The 22,144-nt window shown below is 41.2% G+C and overlaps 1 protein-coding gene across 11 annotated transcripts in view; it reads right to left on the reverse strand.

Moving 5' to 3' along the window:
• Positions 1-22,144, reverse strand: part of LOC131448314 (SRC kinase signaling inhibitor 1-like) — a 94,241-nt gene that overhangs the window by 30,058 nt on the left and 42,039 nt on the right. For 7 of the 11 annotated variants that reach the window (XR_009234186.1, XM_058620644.1, XM_058620645.1 and 4 more), the window contains exon 3: positions 12,546-12,572. The exons of 1 other annotated variant lie outside the window; for it this stretch is intronic. Coding sequence is in view for 7 of the 10 variants with exons in the window: in XM_058620644.1 (XP_058476627.1) it covers positions 12,546-12,572 (27 nt within the window). In the remaining 3 variants the exon portion in view is untranslated. Of the gene's footprint in view, positions 1-6,341; positions 6,431-12,545; positions 12,573-20,411; positions 20,791-22,144 lie in introns of those variants that run through there. 3 more of the 11 variants (XM_058620651.1, XM_058620652.1, XM_058620650.1) reach the window with 3 other exon arrangements.

The raw sequence follows: 22,144 nt of genomic DNA on the forward strand, positions 1-22,144 counted from the left end.
GGTTGGGTTTTTTCTTTTTCTTTTTGTAAGTGCACAGGCCCTGAGGAGATAGCAGCAATCTGGCCTCCACTGTTCCATAAAGTGATAGAGCAAACTAGAAATGTGACACTAATGACCCAAATGCAGATGACCAGTGATATTTCACCTGTGCAACGTGAACCACTGGGGAGCTAAAATTGTGAAGGACCTCTTGTTATAGCATGATGAGGAGCTGCTGCAGCAGGCTGACTCTTAATGAATCTTTACTGACAGACATTTTCCAGCCCAAAGAATACAGTAATGAGCTCCCACAGCGGCGCGTGGAGCCAGCTACCATTGCCTCACGCGTCTGTGGCTTTCAACAGACTCCTCGCAGAGCGCCGTGCGGGAGCTGCTGGAATTCCTGAGGTTCCAACAAGCCGAGGGCATGCAGGCATGACGCTCGGCCATGCATGTGTGAACAAAAACATGTAGGGGAAAGGGGGATCATGTCACAGGACATGCAATTATTGATATTGATACACACCCATGCACACAAAGTTTGCCTTGGGGCTGTGGTCCTTCCACATCAACAACAGCTTTTTAGAGTCCTTAAAAACAGCAGCTCCATGCGTGTGCTACTGCTTTGAATAAAAAGCGCAATTTAAAACAACGGTATGACCAAATTGCAATGCCTCAATATTCTTACACTTAAAGGTAGGGTGGGAGATCATTTTCTGGAGCATTTTTTACTGTATTCAAAAACGTAGCCTCTTCGAACTGTTTTTCCAGGATCCAATTCTAAGTTCTTGTCCGTCACACTTCAAAATTACAACACAGTGAATATGGAGCTAAACATTAACTTTAAAAGAAATCAAACCATTGCCAAGGCCACTCTGCTTTGCACATTACATCAAAATGTAATCACTTCTTTCTCTGTAGATAAACGACAGCCTCCAAATAAACCCATTCAAATCCATCTTTGCTTTGTGAGTCATGCAGTTCCACCGAAATCAAATTGCAGTGGCGATATCTGTCAGCTCTGTGTGCTCACCAACAAGACACTGCACACCTTCTGCCGTCAGCCACACAAGACTAAAGCTGCCGAGGAGAAGAGACTGTAGCACCCAGGATTTATAATGTGCAGTGAACCGTGAAGACAAGAAGAGCAGATAGTGGTTAGGGAGCGAAAAAGAGTGTCAGAGCTAATATGGTCAGAAAAATGAAACAGGGAGAGGGAAGAAGGGAGCGGAGAAAAGACGAGAAGAGGGCATAAACTCAAAGATGCATGAAGAAATGTATGGCACTCTCTAACTTTTGTCTGCAGTCATTTCCAGTGGCTGCAGAGGAGCGTTCCCTCAGGTTAAAGGTGAGACGCTTGGCTGTTTTCGTCCCACTCCACAGTGATAGTCAATAAACTTTCCCACACTCACCCCCCCCACACACCTCCTCCCTCGCGCGCTTTCTTGCAATTCGTTTTCTTACACGGATGACGCAGCTGTCATATCTAAGAGACTTCAGCTGCGTTGAGAAGACATGGCAGGAAGCGGCTGATACGAATCACCACAGTCACTCGTGTACAGTGACTGAATTTAGACATGTCATGCAACACACTGAAGGATATGTCATGCACTTCTTGCCAACTGAAGTGTAAATTAAATCGACGCATGCACTGTCATGGCTGAGGAATGAGAAAATGTGTCGGTGACAGGTTCGATGATGCCAAGTAAAAAATATGTGCGATACTCGGATAAGTAATGCTTCGAAACTCCTCGCCGCTGCATTCTTTCATTTATTTTGTGTTTTGGAAAACGGCTGAAAGACAATAGCTGTGACATCAAAAAAACCCCAAAAAAAACTGTGCCTAAGTCCTGAAGGAAGAGGTTCCGTCTGAATACTGAGAGAGACTTCAGAGCAAGGCCGCTCAAGTTAATATCAATATAACTAATGCAGTGAGACGTTGGGATGACTTCATTAGCCACTATCACTGAAGACACTTTATTATATAGTAGCAGCCACTTATATAGCGAGTCTAGTGTCTGCTAAACCTTGACATGACATTCTGTGGTCCTTTGTCGTAATCTGTGTCTTTCACAGGTTAAGAACGAACAACAAGGCTGATTCATCTAGAGATTCTACAATTATATCTTCAAGAAACATACACACTCCTGTTATAGACAAAGGTATTTGACCACATCTGTAAGCCTTCAACACCTAAGACTCAAGATGTCTGTCTGGACTTTTCTTTTTTTTTTTTTTTTTGCTCATTTTAACCATAAAAGGGTCAGAAAATGTCTTGTGAGTAAGTGCTTTTGCTCATTTTTCCAGAATAACTTTCAATACCTGGCAATTACACAACACAATACATGAGCACCAAATTGGGTGTGTTAAATTTGGAAAAAAATGGAAACTATATACAGCCGTTTTTTTTCCAGCTTTTTTCCCTTACTGGCGACAAAGATACCAATTCACTGGCTTCTTGCAACCACGCAAGTGAAATTACCATAATAACCACACGTTGGATTTGCCTTACAACCTCTCAGCGTTCAGAAACTGTTATTTTTCCGATAGCACAAACCATTGTGTAATTACAGTAATGCAAAGTGCGATTGCACGAACGTGTCGTCTGCAATATGCTCGGTGTTAAAGGGTTAAGTATTGAATTCAGGTGTTTCGATCAGGCGTTTGGACTCCAGGCCCCTTATCTCCAACAAGGACAAGCTTAACACTCCAGCATACCAAGACATTTTGAACAATTCTCTGCTTCCAATTTTGTGGCAAAAATTTGAGGAATGCCCTTTTCTGTTCCAGCGTGACTGTGCTCCAGTGCACAAAGCAACAACTATAAAGACATGGTTTAACGAGTTTGGTGTGAAAGAACTTGACTGACCCACGCACAGAGCCCTGACCTCGACCCCCATCGAGCACCATTTGGGATGAACTGGAACAGCGACTGAGAGCCAGTGCCACATCAGTGTCTGACCATATAAACGCTCTAAAGAATGAACGAGCGCGACTTCACCATAGAAACACTTCAAAATCTGAGGGAAAGTCTTCCAAGAAGTGTGGAAGCTGTTAAAGCTGCAAAAGGTGGACCATCTGTATTTGAACACATCATTACAGTCCATGTTTGTGTAAAGGTCAGGCGTCCGAATACCTTTGTCCATATAGTGTATCAATTATTAGCATTTCAGTGAGAGCAGTGCCTATGATAACTGTCTTGATAGTTGATATATATTCAATTAGGGCTGCAACACTTAATCAATTATTAATCAGTTGCATTAATCATCAAATATCAGTTAATCAGTTTGAGTGTTTTGGGTTTTTTTAATAATTAAAACAAGCTCTATGTCCCAGCTCAGAATATTGTCTTTGCTCTGCATAACAGAGAAATCTTTAAAAAAAAAAAGGAAACATTTACGGACAAAACAAGACATTTTTGAACATCACTCATCATCGTTAACATTTTTCAACATCTTCTGACATTTTATGGAGCATATAACTAATCGATTCACCAACAGATCAACTGAAAGGACTCATTAGTTACAGCCATGTTGATTCACTGCATTAGCTGTACATTACAAAAACAATGCATTTACCGACTTGTGGGAAAGTCAACTTGAGTATATAGAACAGAAATTGAAAATTTTTGCATCCATTAAGTCAAAAGATAATAAGAAAAAAATGTTGGTTCTTTATGTTGAAAAGACTCTTAATGAACTTTAAGTAGTAAATGCATAGCTTTTGTGTAACATATCAAATAAAAACATCAGTATTCAGTCATCATGATTAACAGATGATAGCTGCAGTTCAATTTCTTCTCAATCCACCAATCAGTCAATGAACTTATTGCTTTAATTCTAAACTATATAATCCCAGAGTAACACAACACCACTGTGCTGCCTATTGTGCATCACTCACGTCTCTGCTCGACTCCAATATCTCAGGGGTGTTAAGTGTAGCAAAGTGCACACTCATGCACTCATCACAGCACATCATAGACAGCACAAAGGTCTCTCCAGTTCAACCAGCTGCTGCATAAAAGTATGCATCAAACATCCGTGTCTTCGGAAATCATCATTTCATCATTTTGACTACCATCACAAATGTGCTGATTTATAATTTCCCAGCGACGACATGGATTTCATGCAAAATTAAAAAACGCTGCATGCTTCTTCTAATCACTGAGCGTAGACAATGAAGTGTCCCACCTGCTGCTCATGAACGTAACCGTCAGTAATGAGTTTCTTCTGAAGTAAATATGTCAGTTTCATATTGTGCTGCCAACGTCTTTTTGTCTTCTTCATCATTATTCTACAACAGAGACCAACGCTGCCTCCCCATTGTGTGCTCACACTGCACAGAAGTACAAATTCATGACAAGCTCCTACAGCGAGGCTAAAATACACTGTGTACAAAAAAGTGTTACACTTGTACCATTGGGCACAAAAAATGTCCCACTGAAACCCATTCAAACTGCAATTTTTGCAATTCCATTAAATTATAATACATGCATTTTATTATATCTGGGTGTCAATCTGGACTCTCGTAGAGGTATGCCAGACTGTTATAATTCAACACACAAACAAAACTACTTTGCATGTAGTATATTGAAAATAATTCATATTTTCTGTTTTTACCATCTACAAACATGGAGGCGTTGTGACAAATACCTGGCAAGTAAAGGGTTAAAATCATTAAAAAATATATAATTAGGAGTTGATATCCATAATTAGGTCAGGTGTATGTGAAATAAAACATAATATATATTATTGTATAATGTTTTTTATAGCTTGTTTTTAAAAGGCACATTTTTTGGTGCCCTTAGGGTTAAATAATCATTAAATAGTTTGTTATTCATTTCACCACCACAGGTGATGATTCTAAGTATCAGTCAGAGAGCCATGCATGTTTTCTTTTGTGTGTATAATTTGTTAGAATAACTGAAATGAACACTGTCAAGCCCAGATAATGAGTTTTAACTCCGCTAATTTGATTATTTTTTCTTAAAACAATTAACATAGAGTGAGTTACATACAGCAGCAGCAGCAGCAGCACCGTCGCACTTCACCTACAAACACAGTGAGCACTGAATGCAGAGCAAATAACATCTTCTGTAGTGCTGATGATTATCTCAACAGCAACATCTCCAATCGTTACATTTTAATGTAAGCTAGAATGTTTGTAATGACTTTATTGCTCCACTGTAACAGCTTTATTATTGTTACAGATGAACATTGTACACGACAGCGTCCGACACCTGTTTGAGTTGCATGACTGAGTGGAAACTGCTGGAGCATGGACACATTATGTGCTAAGTCTGAAATAAATGGCAAGCGAAGGGAATAAAAATTACAGTACACACACGCTTGCAGTGACATGACTTGTAGGTTAGTATATTAATTAAAAAAAATAATAATAATGGCACCAATTTAAAGGTACTCAATTCCATTAAGTGCCTCTGTTAATTATTTATTAGCAGTGTTCACAGACAGTTTATAACACACTGTGATGTGTTTTTCATTTATGTTTTATATTTAATTCACAGCTGTTAACAAATACATTAATAAATAAATAAAGAGTGTTTTTTTTTCTTCAATTATTGTTTAATAAGTTATTATTCATGAAACATAGATATCGAATAGGGGAACCTCATGAATAATGAGTGACACTTTCCTGTCTTTTTGATTAGCAGAGGTCTCAAACTTGTGGCTCGAGGGCCACATGTGGTCCTCCAATCAATTACAAGCTAATTTCTGTGTGTGTGTGTGTTTTTGTTAAGTAATATATTAAATTTGCATCATAAACTAAATTTATTGTGAAATATATATCAGTCCATATCAACACAGACACTTTTATTTGAAATTCTGTGAAACCGCTGCTTCTGCTTTTCCCCAAAAAGTTAGTTACCCTACTGGCCAGACTAGATTACTCATCCCCCCCCCCCCCTCAAGCTATTCAACTATTATTGGTGGCCTCTGTCTGTATGCCTGTCTGTCTGTCTGTCTATCAACAGCATTACTCAGAAATTCTGCAACAATTTTTTTCATGGCAGTGGTGTATAATGTCGTTCCTTTGCATTAACATTGATCTTCTTCTGCTCATTTCAGTGCTAATCAACTATACATTCACCAGTGAGATTCACCACAATAAAGAAGTCGGCTACAGTTGAAATATTTCAGCAATGCTTCAGATTTTCCATAATTTTAACACGTCTACATGAGTCAAAAAGAAATAAAGGGAAATCTAAATGTCAGAGCCAAAACATGGTGTCACGGAAACACAAGCTGTTACCATTCAATTCCAACTATAACGGAAACTATATAACCACACACTGTGACCAAAACAAACCATATTTATACAGCATATCAGAGGACACTTACCGCGACTTCTAGCATCTTCATCAATTCCACAAGACGCTAATATTACAGACAGATTTTTCCAAGACTGACTGTTCCCACAGTGACTGGACACCGAGAGTAAAATTTCCCACCAGCTATGACACAGAGTCTTGACTGATGCGGCAGCTATGCACAGCTGTAGTGTGCGCCTCACACACACACACACACACACACACACACAGCTGCCACGCCCCCCAAAACTCCGAGATTAAATGGGCATTATCACTGCAGACCACAGCATTCTTTTCCAGTGACGCTACAACAAGAGAGAGGGAGGAGCCTCTGAATCAGTGTCACATCATCTGAATGTACAGTGCAGATATTATTGAACAGGGTGGGACACACATCTCAGGTGAAAGAGGAGAGAGAAGTGATTGAGCTGCCATCTTGTTCCATTTCCCACAGAGCTGCTCCCCAGGAGCAGCTGGGGGTTAATTGCCTTGCTCAAGGGCACTAGTCTTTAAGTGAGCAGAGAAAACCTCTTGTTCCCCTGCCTGCATTGATATCCCCCCCCCACTGAACCAGTGAGTCAGAGTTGGGAGGCATTTCGATCAGCGGTTTCATACACTTTGTGCGACGAGTGGAGTCGGAGTTTGACCTTGATGTGAGCAGGACGTGATGTGTGTGATCTTGTCCTGGCCTGTCCTGATTTTTTTACTGCATTGATAAAATAAACAATAAAGATGCTTGTGCAGCACTGAGCCAGCCAAGTTATATAGTGGAGAAATGCATCACTCATTCCCAGCTAATCTCTATATAACTTCGGATATATATATACGGCCTACAGTGAAGGATAATTGTCTCGCACATAAAATCCAGTTCAGTTATTGCTTTTCACCAAAGTTCAGCCTTATTAATGTGCACCCCGCTAAGCAAACATCACAGTCTTGACAGATGGCGGTGAAGTGTCGATAAGTGACACTGGCCACGTGCCTCAGCACAGTGCCAGTGGGGGTGTGTGTGTGGGGGTGGGGAGGTAGTGTGAGGTGGGGGTGTCACTGCAGCAGCAGCAGCAGCAGCAGCAGCAGCAGCAGCAGCAGCAGCAGCAGCAGCAGCAGCAGCAGCAGCAGCAGCAGGCCTCCTAAACCTTTTAGCGGTGAAAAACACCCCAGCTTTTCTCTCCGTGACTCAGATTGGGGAACAGCAATTTTCTGCAGAGCATCATATCACCAGCCAGACAGCATGAGAGCAACAAAAGCGGTCCAGTGAATGGGCTGGAGTTTGGCTCGCTCACTGGGACAAATGTGGCAGGGGTTGTCCGGGGGATGCATCACTGTACAGAACATGTCCCTGTCACATTTTTCTATACAAGACAGAGATGTACTTTCCTTCTCTTGTGTATTTTTACTTTGTTTTACCTGCACAAAATACAACTCTGTCATACATATATTATCCACTATACCTTTGTGAATGTACGGTATTATCCTTTTATGTTTTTACTTTATTTACTGTCTTTCTTTTTGTATTTGATAATAATACTGTATTGTCTAATACTTAAGAAACTGGAGACACATCGTTGCACTGAATGAATGCAGATGAGCCTGTTCATTATATACATGATCCTATCACCCAACCATTAAGTTTGAGTTGATACATTTGGTAAATGTGTTCCTTCAGCAGCTATAGAGCAACGCAATATGTGATATGGAATCACATTTGTGTCCACAAAGGCTGGCTTTTACTGTCTTTTATCCTTTTTTGGTCTCCACCACCTCCTGACAAAAATATCTGTCTGTGCTCTACTCTGAATTCTAGGTTGTAGTCAGGACAGTGAGCTTAAAATGATCTAAATAAAGGATTATTAAGCCTTGAAAAGCTCATGAGGAGCTTTCTGTGTGTTTATTTTGCCATTGTATTGCATAACATACAATTATAAACACATTATCATTCACTAAAGTCGTTGTCCTCGTTACAACAATACAGCACTTTTATAGCATATATCATGCGGTAGAAGACGCTCGGGATGGAGGAATCATATTTCTCTAATTAACTATTTCCTCTGCTTTGTCGCTATGGTTACTTTAACAAAAAAAAAAAAATCTACAATCAATAGGCTCCATTATATTTTTTCCCTTCAGAATGAAGACGGCTGCCGAACAATTGTGATCCCATTGAAGCGTCTGTTTGCAGTCTTCCCTCTCTAAACCCCATCCAAACCCACAGTGTGGTACATTCCTCTAAATCCAGCACTGAGGCAAAGAGAGGAGACAAAGACTGTGATTACTTTGGCCACTCGTGACAGAAAGACAAGAGCACACGAGAGGTAAAATGGAACACTGATGTTTGTGCAAGTGAATCAGGGTGCATTGTGTTTCCGACAGAGTCAGTGACAGCAGCAGGTGCCAGTGTGTGTCTAACATACATACACACTTCCTCCATATTTCCATATTCCATGTCTGTCTGTGTGTGTGTGTGTGCACCTGCAGCCACCAGAACCTTTTACGTGCTAATCTTTTCCCCCCGTTTGCATTTAGTGAGCTGACAAACCAACGCAACATCAAAGGAGACCAGTGGGGAGAGACTATTAAACACACAGCCATCCTCGCAGAAATCAGCAGGCCGTGCTGCTGCTGCTGCTGCTGCTGCTGCAGGGGTTTCTATTGCATCAGAAGAAGAGGTAAAGCTCTCTGAGACGAAAGAGGAGGCAATAACCAATCATGTATGAGCTGCAGACCGGCAACAAATGAGGGGAGACTAAGAAGTATAGTGTGTGTGTGTGTTTGTCACAAGCCAAACAGACGAGAGACATCGGCGAGCTGCAGTTGCTGCTGATCTATCGTTATCTAAAATGAGAAAAGATTATGTATAAGATAAAATAAAAAAAATGAGAGGTAGCGCAGAGTTAAAAATTTTAATTTAATAAAAATATCATTAGCACACGGAGAAATCTGCGTTAAAATCGATTCGCGGCATCCGTCCCAGTCTGCGTTAATGGATGATAATTATTCTATATTCCTTAATAAGTGGGTTTGCATTACATGTTATCCTGTTTCCTAGTTTGAAATGTGTGAATAATAAACCTAAAATTAATAACCAGAGAAACAGTCACGTAATAAACGAAGCATGTAATGTATAGTGTCGTGTGAAAACATTAGATCTGTGTGCCACAATAATAATATTATCATCTCTGTCTTGTTTTCCATTGCTTTTTAACTAGTGTTACTAATTAACCTTCTTTTTTTTTTTAATGTCGCATTCTGTTCAAACTATTCTTAGCATATGTTACATAACAGCAGATGATAAATACTGGGTCATAAATTACAGAAAATCCAACCACATTTGGATCGAGACTTTACTTGTTAACTTTAGTATATCCTGTCTTATGACCACTGCTTAACATTATCTTCAAATAAATTATTTAATCACATAGGGATTTGTTTCCTCTACTAGCAACTGAAGTGGATCTAAATCCAAACAGAAGAAAAAAGTGCTTGCAGATTATTTTCAACTGCAGATTAATAAACTAATTTAAGAAATGGTCTTCTTATATATGTGTTTTATGTGATTGTGAGACTATTGGTAGAATAATGTGACGCACTGTTCAGGGAGTTGTTTATGTTCTAAATATAATCTACTGTGTGTTCATTATAATGAAGGAACAGGTCACGCAGGGCAACAGTGTTCATGTCGTGGTGTCTTTTTTCTTTTTTCTTGTACTGGACAAAGTTTATGAATTCATCAGTGCAAGTAGAAATCATAAATCAGTAGAATCAGTGCATTAATTGACTTGGAAACTAAAACTTAAGGCGCCACCATCACAGCCATATAACAACAGCAACATTATATGAAGTTAAATGATTTAATTAAAAATAATTCCTGTACTAAAAATCAAAGTCATTTAACCAAACGCTTGTTTTTCGATTAAAACGTTATTAGTTGTGCAGTTTTCATGAGATTTGTAAAAAAAAAGCAAAAACATACAGTGCAGCCGACAGCACGGCAAACATTTTAGACCCATTTAATCCCAAAGCAGCAGCTTCCCTGTTGTTCCATTTGAGGGGAAAAATGCTCGAGCAGTTGAGAATTGCTGTATCGGAGGAAGGAGCCAAACGTAATATCAAGTCATTTTATGGTTAAGACGCCGTAAGCTGCAGGATAAGTGCTTAGGTTAGCATATGCACAACAGGACAATCTCCCACAGGCTGCAGCGCCGTAAGGGTCAAAGGGTCTGTGCACTGAGTATAATGTATTCAGGTCTGAGCTGGAACTAATGATAATGTATCATAGGCCTTTCACTGGGGAAACAATGACATTTTAGATAAATATCATGGAAATATTTGGTTAAGTGTTCCAGACCTCTTACGGCATCTTGAAATGCAAATTATTATTATTTTTTTTTTCAATTGTCCAGGATTTTTAGATTGCCGTCTCTGCTGCAGTGCAATGATAGATAAACTGTCTCTCCACAAACATCCCACTCATTCCGAATAATAATCCACAGTACATGTTGTCAGCTATTTCTGTTGGGACAATAGAAAAGGCTTCAAATCTCCCAAAATATTAATCCAAATAAAACATGAAAAAAAAAGCTCAGATGCTCATTATTCTCAAACCCCAGAGAAACAGCAACGACTGCACAAGCAAACACAGGTTCCTCCCAGTAATTGCTTTCAATAAAGCACACAACACACACACACACACACACACACTGCAGCTTTTTCCCTAAATGACAGAGCCTGTTTGTTACGGCTAGATTAATTAGCGCACTCTCAAATTTAAATAACATTCTTCTTACATTACACAACTCAGGGAGGAAACACTCCCGACAAGGATGAAGCTGCACGCTGCAGTTTGTTTTTTTTTCTCTCACATGATTGGGCGTCATGTTCCTGCGTCTGGAAACGTGACACCAGCTTTAAGTAGCTACAAACTAATAAGAGACGTAACATGGAGACGCCAGTGACTGATGACCACTAATGGCTTCCCGTTCAGATTTACCCTACATTTCTCATTTCACACTACAAGTGGGCAAAAAACACACGCTCACTGTCCACAGCTGGTGCCGTTCACCTCTTGTTTACATCCTCAAATAATTGCCCCCAAGACCTGGAAATGTGAAGCAAATCCGTGAGTTGTGGAAAACCAAAAATACTACCCAAAAAATATCCAAATTGTACTAATTTCCAGAGATGAATGTGTTATTTGATCATCAGACCTGTTACGTGTCTCATTCGCACAACAACAGAGGAAGTTGGGATTGAAAAAAATAACAAAATTGACAAAAACGTCAAGGTCAAAGTCACTTCCTTCAAAGAAAATAAACACAGGTGGAAGCTGCCCTTTAACTTTTTTAAGTTAAAGGGCACATCAAAGGATCAAGGGAGTTATTATCATCTTATTCTTCGGAAGAAGAAAAAAACATAAATGCAACAGGAACGAGAGAATTTTCTTAGATTATAGAAAGCAATGCTTATCAGACAGATTGGAAACACTGGCAGAGAAGTGACACCCGTAACCATGGCAACCGCACACAAAGATGGAGGCAGCTGTTGCTTCAAAATGCGACGATGTCATGTCTAAAATGGGACTAAACTGATACACATTTTCACAAAAAGTCTGAACTTAAAGGGGCCGCTTCACCCCAAAAAACTTAATTCCAAAGTTAAATGTGTTACTTGATCACCAGACAGTGGATCTGAGATATGTGATATTGTTGTCCCACAACAACAGAGGAAGTTGGGATTGAAAAAAAATAAAATAAAATTGACAAAGAAATAAACACAGCAGCATTACAATGATTTTAAATGTATTCTTCATTTGATCAAGGGGTGAAAAAAATGGGTGAAGCTGCCCTGTAATCACACCAAATGATTGATATTATAAAGTTGAACAACTACAGCTGCTGCTATTTTTGACACAAACAGACCATGAGGGCCACCTCAGTAAAATCTTAAAGTCACTAAACCCATCATTTTAGTCAGTCTCCAGCCTGTCAGCGATCAATCAGGCTCCATTTCTCCTCGAGCACTGTGTTACAGTAAGTTGCTACCAAAGAAATGCACAAGCGCCAATGAAACTAGAGCGTGTGTGTGTGTGTGTGTGTGTGCCAACATGTGACCATCAGTAGATGCAACAGTGACGAGGCGAGTGGGCATGCAGAGACGAGACACAAGTGATCCTATTAGAGACAAATCCACACAGAGGCACAGATTTACTCTGAAACACAAACACAATATTGGCACTGACCTTGAAACTCCAGTAGTTGGGCTGTTGCTACGAGGGGGGGGGGGGGGGGGTTTGGGAATAGGAAAAACAAAGGAGACAGAAGAGGGACGGGGAGGGTAAAAAAAGGGGGAGGGGAGGGGGGGTCGAGTGTGAGACAGTTTCTTATGCACACTGCTAAACATCAAGCAAAGGAACATAAAAAACCAGAAGGACTGAGAGAAAGTGCTCTGTCACTAAGTTCCCATGTGGAGATGTGAGAGCGTTAGTGCAGAGTGTGACTAATAAAGTTCAAGAGGCATAACAGCATACATTAGTTTTATGAAGACAGTGCAATAACATCGCCTCAGAACGTTCTCCGACACGTTGTTCAAAATGGCCGCGAGTCGCGGCGTTGCTTAAGGGACCAAACAAACGTTTGTGTATATTAGGCTCGGTGAGAAAATGACGAGTTCATTATCGCGATGATGGCCAGATTAGCTTGCGTTGTCCTTCACTGGCGTCATAATAGGACTTTAATTGCTTGTAATTGCCACGCGGCAATTAATCAAATGTTTACAATGACTTCATACACGCTAATGATGTAGAACCAGGCAGCTCCTAAATTCAGCCTCTCGCTCGCTCTCCTGAGATTGCAGACTTGTCTGGCATGGGCCCAGGACTGAGATTAAAGCAATGCACAGACGCTGGATTAGGAAGCTGCCGTCTTTATTTTTATGTGGACAGAGACAGTCAGGTTATTGTACTTCAGATTATTTAGGACACGTTTTCTCCACGTGCGAGCATTTTCTTTTCCTTCTTTTCATCCCATTTACTTATTTAAGTTAAATTACATCTAGTTACTGTCTATCCATCAATCCATCCATCCATCCATATAGGGCTGGGGTGCCCCTGACATTTATAGACATTTTAAACTCACCCTTATAAGACTTTTCAGAAACTATTCATTTCCAATGCTGGTATTTAGCTAAAATACAGTCGAGTAACAATGACGACACGTTGTCTCTTTACCATTTTAACACCACGGGCGCCCACTAAAGTCAGCTCCGGCTCAGGAACTTTTTTTTTTGTTGCAGATGAACTCATGCTGAACAGGCCTTGAGCTCAACCCTCCGCATGCAACACTTTATGAAGTGGAAAACCAACTATGAGCCACAATTTATCACCAAACTTCAGTGCTGGACCTCAGGGATGCTGCTGTCTGCATAGATACAAATCCCTGCAGAGTGAAGCCGTTAAACGACAGCCGCTTGACTGATGCCCACATTTGTGTTGTTTCCAAACTCTTTTTTCTTTTTCCCACATGTAAATTGTGCCGCACGTTCACGCTTCAGTCTTCTTTGATGTGCAACCCACTCAAGATTCTTTCAGCTGAGTCTGAATGGAAGGTTCACAGTGTCGAGCTCAAGCATCGCTACTCCCCAAACAATTACCACTCATTAACTTGGACTGATGAGCGCTGAACACGTTAAATCTGGAAACAGATCCGAGCACAGAGTCTGCAGACATTTTCAGCCCCGACACCAACGACGCGGCAAGAATTTAAGACGGACAGAATGAAGACGACAGTTGTGAGGCAATTCTATACTGTGTAACAGCTTTTTCCTACATCTATTTAGTTTGCTCCAACAACTAACAACGAGGGAGGAGCCAGTGGATCGGATAACGGCAAGAGAAAAATGACCCAATACTTCTCCATGCACAGATGTTTTAGGCTATTGTTTTCTTCTATATAGTTGGAGAATGATGTTTTTGAAATTGTGTGAAATGGCTGGCACAAATGTCCAGCTCACTTCTTTATAGTTAAAAACTAGATGCTAAGGGTGCATTCTCACCAGCTCCTTCTTAATCAAACCCTAGCTCGTTTGGTAGAGGCGTGAATGTGCAACCGAACTCTGACGCACAACAAAGAAGCCAACTCTGGTCCGCCTAAGAAAAAACGTAGGTCTTGGTTCACTTCAAGTGCACCAAATGCAGGAAGTGGACTACAACGCAGGGCATTGTGGGTAAACACAACCAAAACATACGTGCGTTAAACATACAAACGATAGTCAAGAGAAGTCGTCGTCGTCGTGTCTTCTCCTTCAGGAATTCCTGATGCAGCGCCAGGTAAAGCCCCAATTAAACCAAGTCCCCAATCGTACGGAGTTTGGTGGACTGTGAGTCATGAAAACGACAATGTTGTGATAGCAAATATCAGTATTTGATACAAAAGTGATATCATGCCAACCCTTCTCACGAGATACTTTCATATCTATATTATAAATAGTCATATATGGCTTCATTTTTGGACTAGTGAGCTATTGGAACCACCTAAATATAACAATCATGTGCAGTGACTGTTTATACTGTGTTAAAAGAATTTATATATCTAATCTAACCTCCTGACATGTGGCCCATAATCAATAATACACTTCAGAACTATTATTCCCACAATTGCGTGACTTTGTGTGTGAACAGGAAATAGAATATTACAGGAGAGTAACTGATATTGATTTACTCTGAGCCGCAAAGTTTGGCCTAAAAAAAAAAAAAAACAGTTTAGTCTAAATTGTATCTTAACCAAATCACTTTAGATTTTCGATCTTGCACTTGGTCACACTGTGAATCTGATTATTTGTGTGATTACACTGTGATTGTGGAGCGCGGAGGGAAATACGATGAACCTTCGGTGATTCTTGCAACATATTTTGAATATAAGCTCCTGCAAATACATGTATGACTGTTTTTCTTTAAAGTGTAGTCCCTTTAACAGCAGCCAGATACGAGTATTGACACTTCTATCAACATACTGACGGCTGTTAAAAGACCAAACAAATGCAGCAGCAATCATTACTGTCTGCTCATCCATCCTTCCATTTTCTGCAGCTCGTAAAGGGTCCAGTTGCAGTAGAATTAGATCATACAATAATCTCACTGATGCCAACCGGTTGGATGTGGCCAGGCCGTGCTGGAGGTTTCCTAATCAGATGCTTGAACCACCTCCACTGGCTCCTCTCAGCATAGATTTAAGCCACGGTGTCAGTGGGAACTCTCTGTGGAGCTCTTTACCGCCACATCTCTGAAGCTCTGAGCTCAGCCACCCTGAAACTGATTTCAGACGCTCGTATCCCTTACTCTTCCATTCACTAACCAAAGCTTATGATCAAAAAGCGAGGTGTTGGAATATAGATGGGATGGCGAATGAAAGCTTTGCTTGTGGCTCAGCTGCCTTCGCCACAAAGGTTTGGGTTCAGCTCCTGTTTTTACGACTGAAGCCACACACACACACACACACACACGGGCACGGGCACGTCTCAGTCAGACCTTCACTCCAAAAACAACACCCTAAGACAGCGGGATGAGAAGGATTTAACAGGATGGAAATCTGGATTTGACCAATGCACGGCATACAAATCCTGGGTGTTACTTTAAATACAGCAAACAGGCATATTGGTGTGCAAGAAGATGAGAAGCGATGACAGGAATGCAACCTCTGACTCTGTAGCTGTTGAAAGAATGAACTCATCACGGCTGTTTCCAAATTAGCATCGCACAAAAAAAACATACTCTTGGGATTAATGTGCTGCCTTTTCACTCAGAGCTTCACTGCCGCCGGATGCCATGTCCTGAACGCAGGAGTCTACGAATGTCACAACAGCAATTTGCAACTGTTTTAGAAAAAAACGGAGAGGTTGCTGACACTGCAGCGGCAACAGCATTCATTAAAAATGACTTGCATATTTTGGTTATTCTAACATGACTTTAAAAGCCGAGAGCTCAAGTGTGTGATTAATGTCGTCTGTGTTTTTTTTTTATTAATTTATTCTGCCTCTTTATAATCAAAGAAAGGTGTAGGTGGAACTTTCAGTTCATGTTTGAGCAGATGTTCTGGGAGCTGTCAAGAGCCCTAATATGTCTCTCGGCTCGCTCCTGGTGTCACCGCTTTTTTCACTTTTTTTTTGTTAAAAGTAGAATAGAGGAAGGAGGACAGAAGAAAGTCACTTCCTTCAGGAGAATGACATAAAGACCTCCAGAGACCCATTGGATGCTGTGACCTACATTTCAGAGGCTCCTATACGTCCGTGTCCGTGTCCAGTGAGCAAAACACCACAGTCATTCTGCAAGCACACCAAACACTTGTGTTTCTTTCTTTCTGTCATACTTCATTAAACATATCAATTCTGCATGACCAGAAAATGAATCCCACAGAGTGATACAACGACAACAATGATTATGGTTTTCTTCAATCAAAATGTTTTCTATTCTGCAAATAGATATTTGAATTGCTTTTAATGTTTTCCCACCTATTTTCTGCCCCTCTTTTATTATTTTTTAATCACAAATGTTTTTTTTATCATGATCACCTTTTTGGCCATAATTACCCCCAGCCTGAAAATAGTAATTTTCAACACTTCTTTATGTTGCTGTTTTCTCCTCATTTCACTCGCAAGCAGTCATCGCACCAGCAGAAACATAATGAGCGAATTTCTAATTTTTAATTAAAAGTTTGTTGTGAAAGCCATAGGACTGCTCGTCCTTATCGTCCCCCTTGTCTTGAAGTAACACTAGACAAGTCTGCATGTTTTTAAACAGCACTTATTTCAAATTCTTTAAGCCGGACTTCAAATTCAAAAACAAGAAAGAATTACATTATTTTAGGTTTATGTGGGGAAAGAACTGTGGGAGAAGTAGCTCTGTCTACAGTTTAAGGGATCAAAAATAATTGGACAGAATACATGAAATAAGAATATTTTATCTCTATATCTATATTTTTCTCAGTGACATCAGCAGAAATCGTCTGCTGCTGCTGCCTCCCTCCCTCAGCTCATTGTGGCTGTTGTGTTGTCTCCTGGCTTTAAGGCCGCTCCTCACCACGTAAATCATCCTCGGACTGAGACGTGGCTGTATGCTCTCGATCGTTGTCCGGCTGAATGATGACATGTCATGCGATTGTTTTCAATGCATTAGAGTGAACCCGAGCACAGTCTGCCCCTGGTTGTTTCCCACAGCAGTGAAATCATCATTAAATGTCACCGTGCTGCTTCCACTGTAAGCCATGTACACCCAAGCCACTAAATAACCCCCATGATGCTCAGTAGAAAAGTTTGTGGCCCTCGATCTTGAGCTAATCCCTTTGTTTCTCCGTATTCCTTTGATTTATTTGCATGTGATCAGCCCGTAAAGATTCTTCCACTTTGGTTTTCAAGGTTCCTGCATCTGTTATTTAAATCTTCTCTTCATCACTGACAAGGAAACATGTCCATCTATGCATCCCGCACTGTGTCTCCGACTTTATGTGGCCATAGGAGTGTTTTTATTCATGTCATCTCCAAGACTCGTGCCCCTCGGTCGACCAGGTTGTTTGGCATTTTGCAGCTTAGCCCTCACCATTATCTCCCCGCTCTTGCATGATCACCTCTCTCTCACTCTCAATCAGCTCTGAGCCTCATCTGAGCTCTTTTGTGCGTGACAGAGCGCTGCTCATGAAAACATTAAGCTGCTTTGCACATTTGTGCGATACGTGTTACACGGAATATGTCGCACGCGGTTAATGCAATATTGACGTCGGGCGACTCAAATTAAAGCAGAGGCGAAGCACTTTGCAGTGTGTCCTTTGTTTTTTTTCAAATTGTAGCTGACGAAGCTGGGAGTGCCGGGAAGAAAAATGTGGACTTTGTATTTCTTTTAATCCCAGTCAGTCTTCACAGGACTAACACAGATTAAAACATTCTGAAATACTAGAATTTATTTCGACGCACAATTCAATTTTATTTGTATCGCGCCAAATCGCAACATACATTATCTGAAGGCACTGCACATAGTAAGGCAGAAACCTTATAGAGATATTATAGAGATAAATAACAGTTCATACACTGAGCAAACACTAGGCATCAGTGGAGAGAAAAACTCCCTTTTAACAGGAAGAAACATGTGAAAGACCCAGATTCATAGATGTGCGACAATGTGTCTAGACAGGTTGTGGTGAAAGGTAAAGAGGGAGGCGAGGTAGAGACAGAAGAGCAGATAAATAACAGTTCATACACTGAGCAAACACTAGGCATCAGTGGAGAGAAAAACTCCATTTTAACAGGAAGAAACATGTGAAAGAACCAGATTCATAGATGTGCGGCAATCTGCCTAGACAGGTTGTGGTGAAAGGTAAAGAGGGAAGTGAGGTAGAGAGATCAGTTCTGTTTTTGTAGTACCATTAATTACCTAGAATTATGAGCAGCCATGGTGCATTTTTACATGAAATGGCCTAAATATTTTTTTTGCTTGCTTTGATATTAATTGGATGTATTAACCAATCGAAATGTTATTGCTGATTTAATAGTTATTAGTTATGAACGTCATTATTTAAGTTGCCTTGCTTTAATCCAAGGTTTCTAATCAACATTCATGTCTCATGGTTTTACCTTTTCCTCACTGTAATTCTTGTCAAAAGAATATTAATTGTGCCAGACACTTTCAACCTCTTCAACCTCCCACCGACTTCATGTTCAACTCTGAAGTACGTCCACGCAGCCGCTTTTCAGCCTGATAACCAGGAAATGCAGTAGGTGTTAATATTATCACCCGACTCACAGGCGCTTGTCCGTATTATTGTGCCAGAAACAAACAGCTGATAAGTGCGGAGCGAAGCACCCACTGTGTTATAATCCCTAATACCTATCTCTTACTTTTCACACTGCGCCGTGCACTGTGCAATCACCCAATCCCACAGTTTTCACGTTAAATTGGAATGGCGAAAAATCACCACCAAAAAGTCACTCCACGGATAATTTAATGCACCAACAAGTGGAGCTTTTTTTGGAACATAAAACCTGTCTCATCTGACACAAACAGGCCCCCTATGCACCGTGACTCAGTGATTACCGCCTGCAATATTTCTCAATCACTTGAGCTGAAATCCCAGGGTGCACATAGTGTGCACCAAGACAGACAGACAGAGCTTAGAGAGATGAAGGGAAGGGAAGAGTGGAAGGCGAGAAAGGAAAACTGTGGATGTGCAGAGAGACACACACATGCCTGTCCAGCATGCTAAGAAGCCATCTTTGTACCCACCCTCTTTTTTCTTTTTTTCTTTTTTCACCCCCTACCAAACTCATCATCCACTTTGCTTCCTTTCCGGCCAAAACACAAACACAGCAGCAGAAGTGAACATTAGTGCTGATGCTTGGAGATCACAAATGTGCTCAACCTCACACTGCTGCTGCAAAAACATGTGCATGATGCATATATGAACACACACACACACACACACACACATTTATCACTGCGGCAGCACAGACACACCTGGCCAACACCTGCACGTTTGAGAACAAATGGACCCTTACTGTCACAAACACACACACACACACACACACACACACACACATTTGCACAGCTATCCAGACTAAACTAAAACCTAATCCTGAATCTTAAACACGATCAGTTAATGACTAACCTTAACCTAACCACAATTCACATCCTGCCTTTAACATTAAGCAGGACCTCAGAAATGAGGTCATCACAAGCAGGCTTTGGTCCCCATGAGGACTACTGGTCCTGACAAGGTCAGAGTTTAAACCAAAACAAGTCCCTTAGAGGTGACGAAAACATGGACTCACACACGCGCACACGCACACACAGAGAGAGAGAGAGAGAAAAGGAGATGAGTTGTGTGCTCATCAGTCCATTTTACCATCACTTGTACTTGTACTGTACACACACATGCCTCAACATACATTACGGATAAACACAGTCTCACACACACACACACACACTCCTGTTCTTGACATCACTCCGTCACATCCATGCAGCAGCAGCACAGACGTCACACAGCCATGGCAGCAACACGGAGGAATGCCCAAACGTCTCAGCTGAGGCTGCATGACCGGGGTTAGAGAGAGAGAGAGAGAGAGTTACCGTTTGCTACTTAATGAGCATGTTGGCCGCCTGGTGCATCCGCCCGCTCCACACGCCTCCCTCTTCCTCCTCCCCCCTCTCCATTTTTTTCTGCTTTTCACTGCAGCTCTGTCTTTCCCGCGCCCCAAGGATCCGCCAGAGTCCCCCCTCGCTGGTACCCGTAGTAGCGCCTATGAGGCATTAAGCATCCCTTCCTGTGTCCCCTCCTCCTCCTCCTGTCCTGTCTCTCCCTCCCTCTCTGCCGCTGTCACTCTCCCTCGTCCCTGACAAATGGTGAAAAAAGAAAAGCCCCAAAACACCTTCCTTCTTTCACTGTCTCTCCTGTCGCTTGCTCTCTCTCTCTCCTACTGCTGTTGCCTCTCAGTCAGTACAGTGCCTCTCTCCAAAGCCCAGGCATTGCCAACCATATGATATCACTCGGTTGCCCTTATATGGGGAACGGTGGGTTGCCATGACGATGGCAGACTCCACCTGTTTCTCCCACACTCTTTCTCTCTCTCTCTCTCTCTCTCTCTCTCTCATCCTCCTCTTGTCACTCCACCTTTTTTCATCAGGAGACAGATAGAGTGGTTTAGGTAAATAGACACAGCACATGGAGAGCAAAGAGTGGGTGGGGAGGAAGGAGGAGCTGGACAAACAAGACACGATGGGCAGTGACTGAGGTTTGGAGGGAGGGATGAAAAAGGATTGACTTAAAGGCGCAATATGCAACATTCTGCCTCACAAGATATCAGGAAACAAATAATAACTATATAAATACAGAGGTCTGATGACTCCTTCTCTATTTGCTGTCAACACGTCTCCGTCTTGGCAGTCAGATAAGTTTTTCTTTACCTGGACGTTCATGGGTGACGACTGGCTAGAATAGACACAATAGCTCACTAGAATTACTGCAAGTGTCACAATCAGCTTTGTTTTGGTTTATTATGCTCAACTGTGACGACTAGTGGTGCATATTGGACTTTTAAGTAATGTAGTTTATCTGAAAATTGAAACATTTGCTTATTAGTTCAGATAAAATGGCCTGTACATGGACCAAATATTTGAGGCTTTTATTGTGAAGTATTTACAGGACCAGCGGATCGGTCGTTTTACACTGAAGAGTCCTGGTATTTCATTGAGAGCATTTCAAAGCTTATTATTCGTGGCCACTTTCAAAGGCAAACCCTACGTCAAGGTAAGAAGATGAATGAAACGATTGCGTTCAATAGAAATATGAATTTCTATGGTTTTCATTGTGAGTTAATGCAGAAATTCATTTCACATTAAGTTAAGTGTGCCATGCTGGGTTTTTGAAACCAGAAGTGAACACATTCAGAAGGCCACGGGTCAGACTGAGAGATTGTACAACGTTAATCACATGGTACCAATACACAGCCTGCTTTATGGTCTATTTTAATCTAAATAATGGGACCATCATTTATGAAAAACTGAACTCCTGTTTACTAATGTTATTAATTAAATGTGACGTAGGGACATTTACTTTGGAGTGACTTGTTTTTGTAACCAGTGGATTTGCCCCTGGTGGTCATTGGAGAGAATACAGTTTCAGGCACTTCCACGCTGGCTTCACTTCACTTCACACAGTCTATGAACAAAATATTAAACAGTAATAGTAAATAAATAGTAAGTTAAGCATTGTGGGACCGACATTATTAAATAGCTCAGGTGTAAACATAAGGGAGTAGTCGGGTGATTCTTATTCAAACACTGGAAACAGCTTGGTCATCCAA

The sequence above is a fragment of the Solea solea genome, chromosome 21, assembly GCF_958295425.1.
Source record: "Solea solea chromosome 21, fSolSol10.1, whole genome shotgun sequence".
Classification (NCBI taxonomy): Eukaryota; Metazoa; Chordata; class Actinopteri; order Pleuronectiformes; family Soleidae; genus Solea; species Solea solea.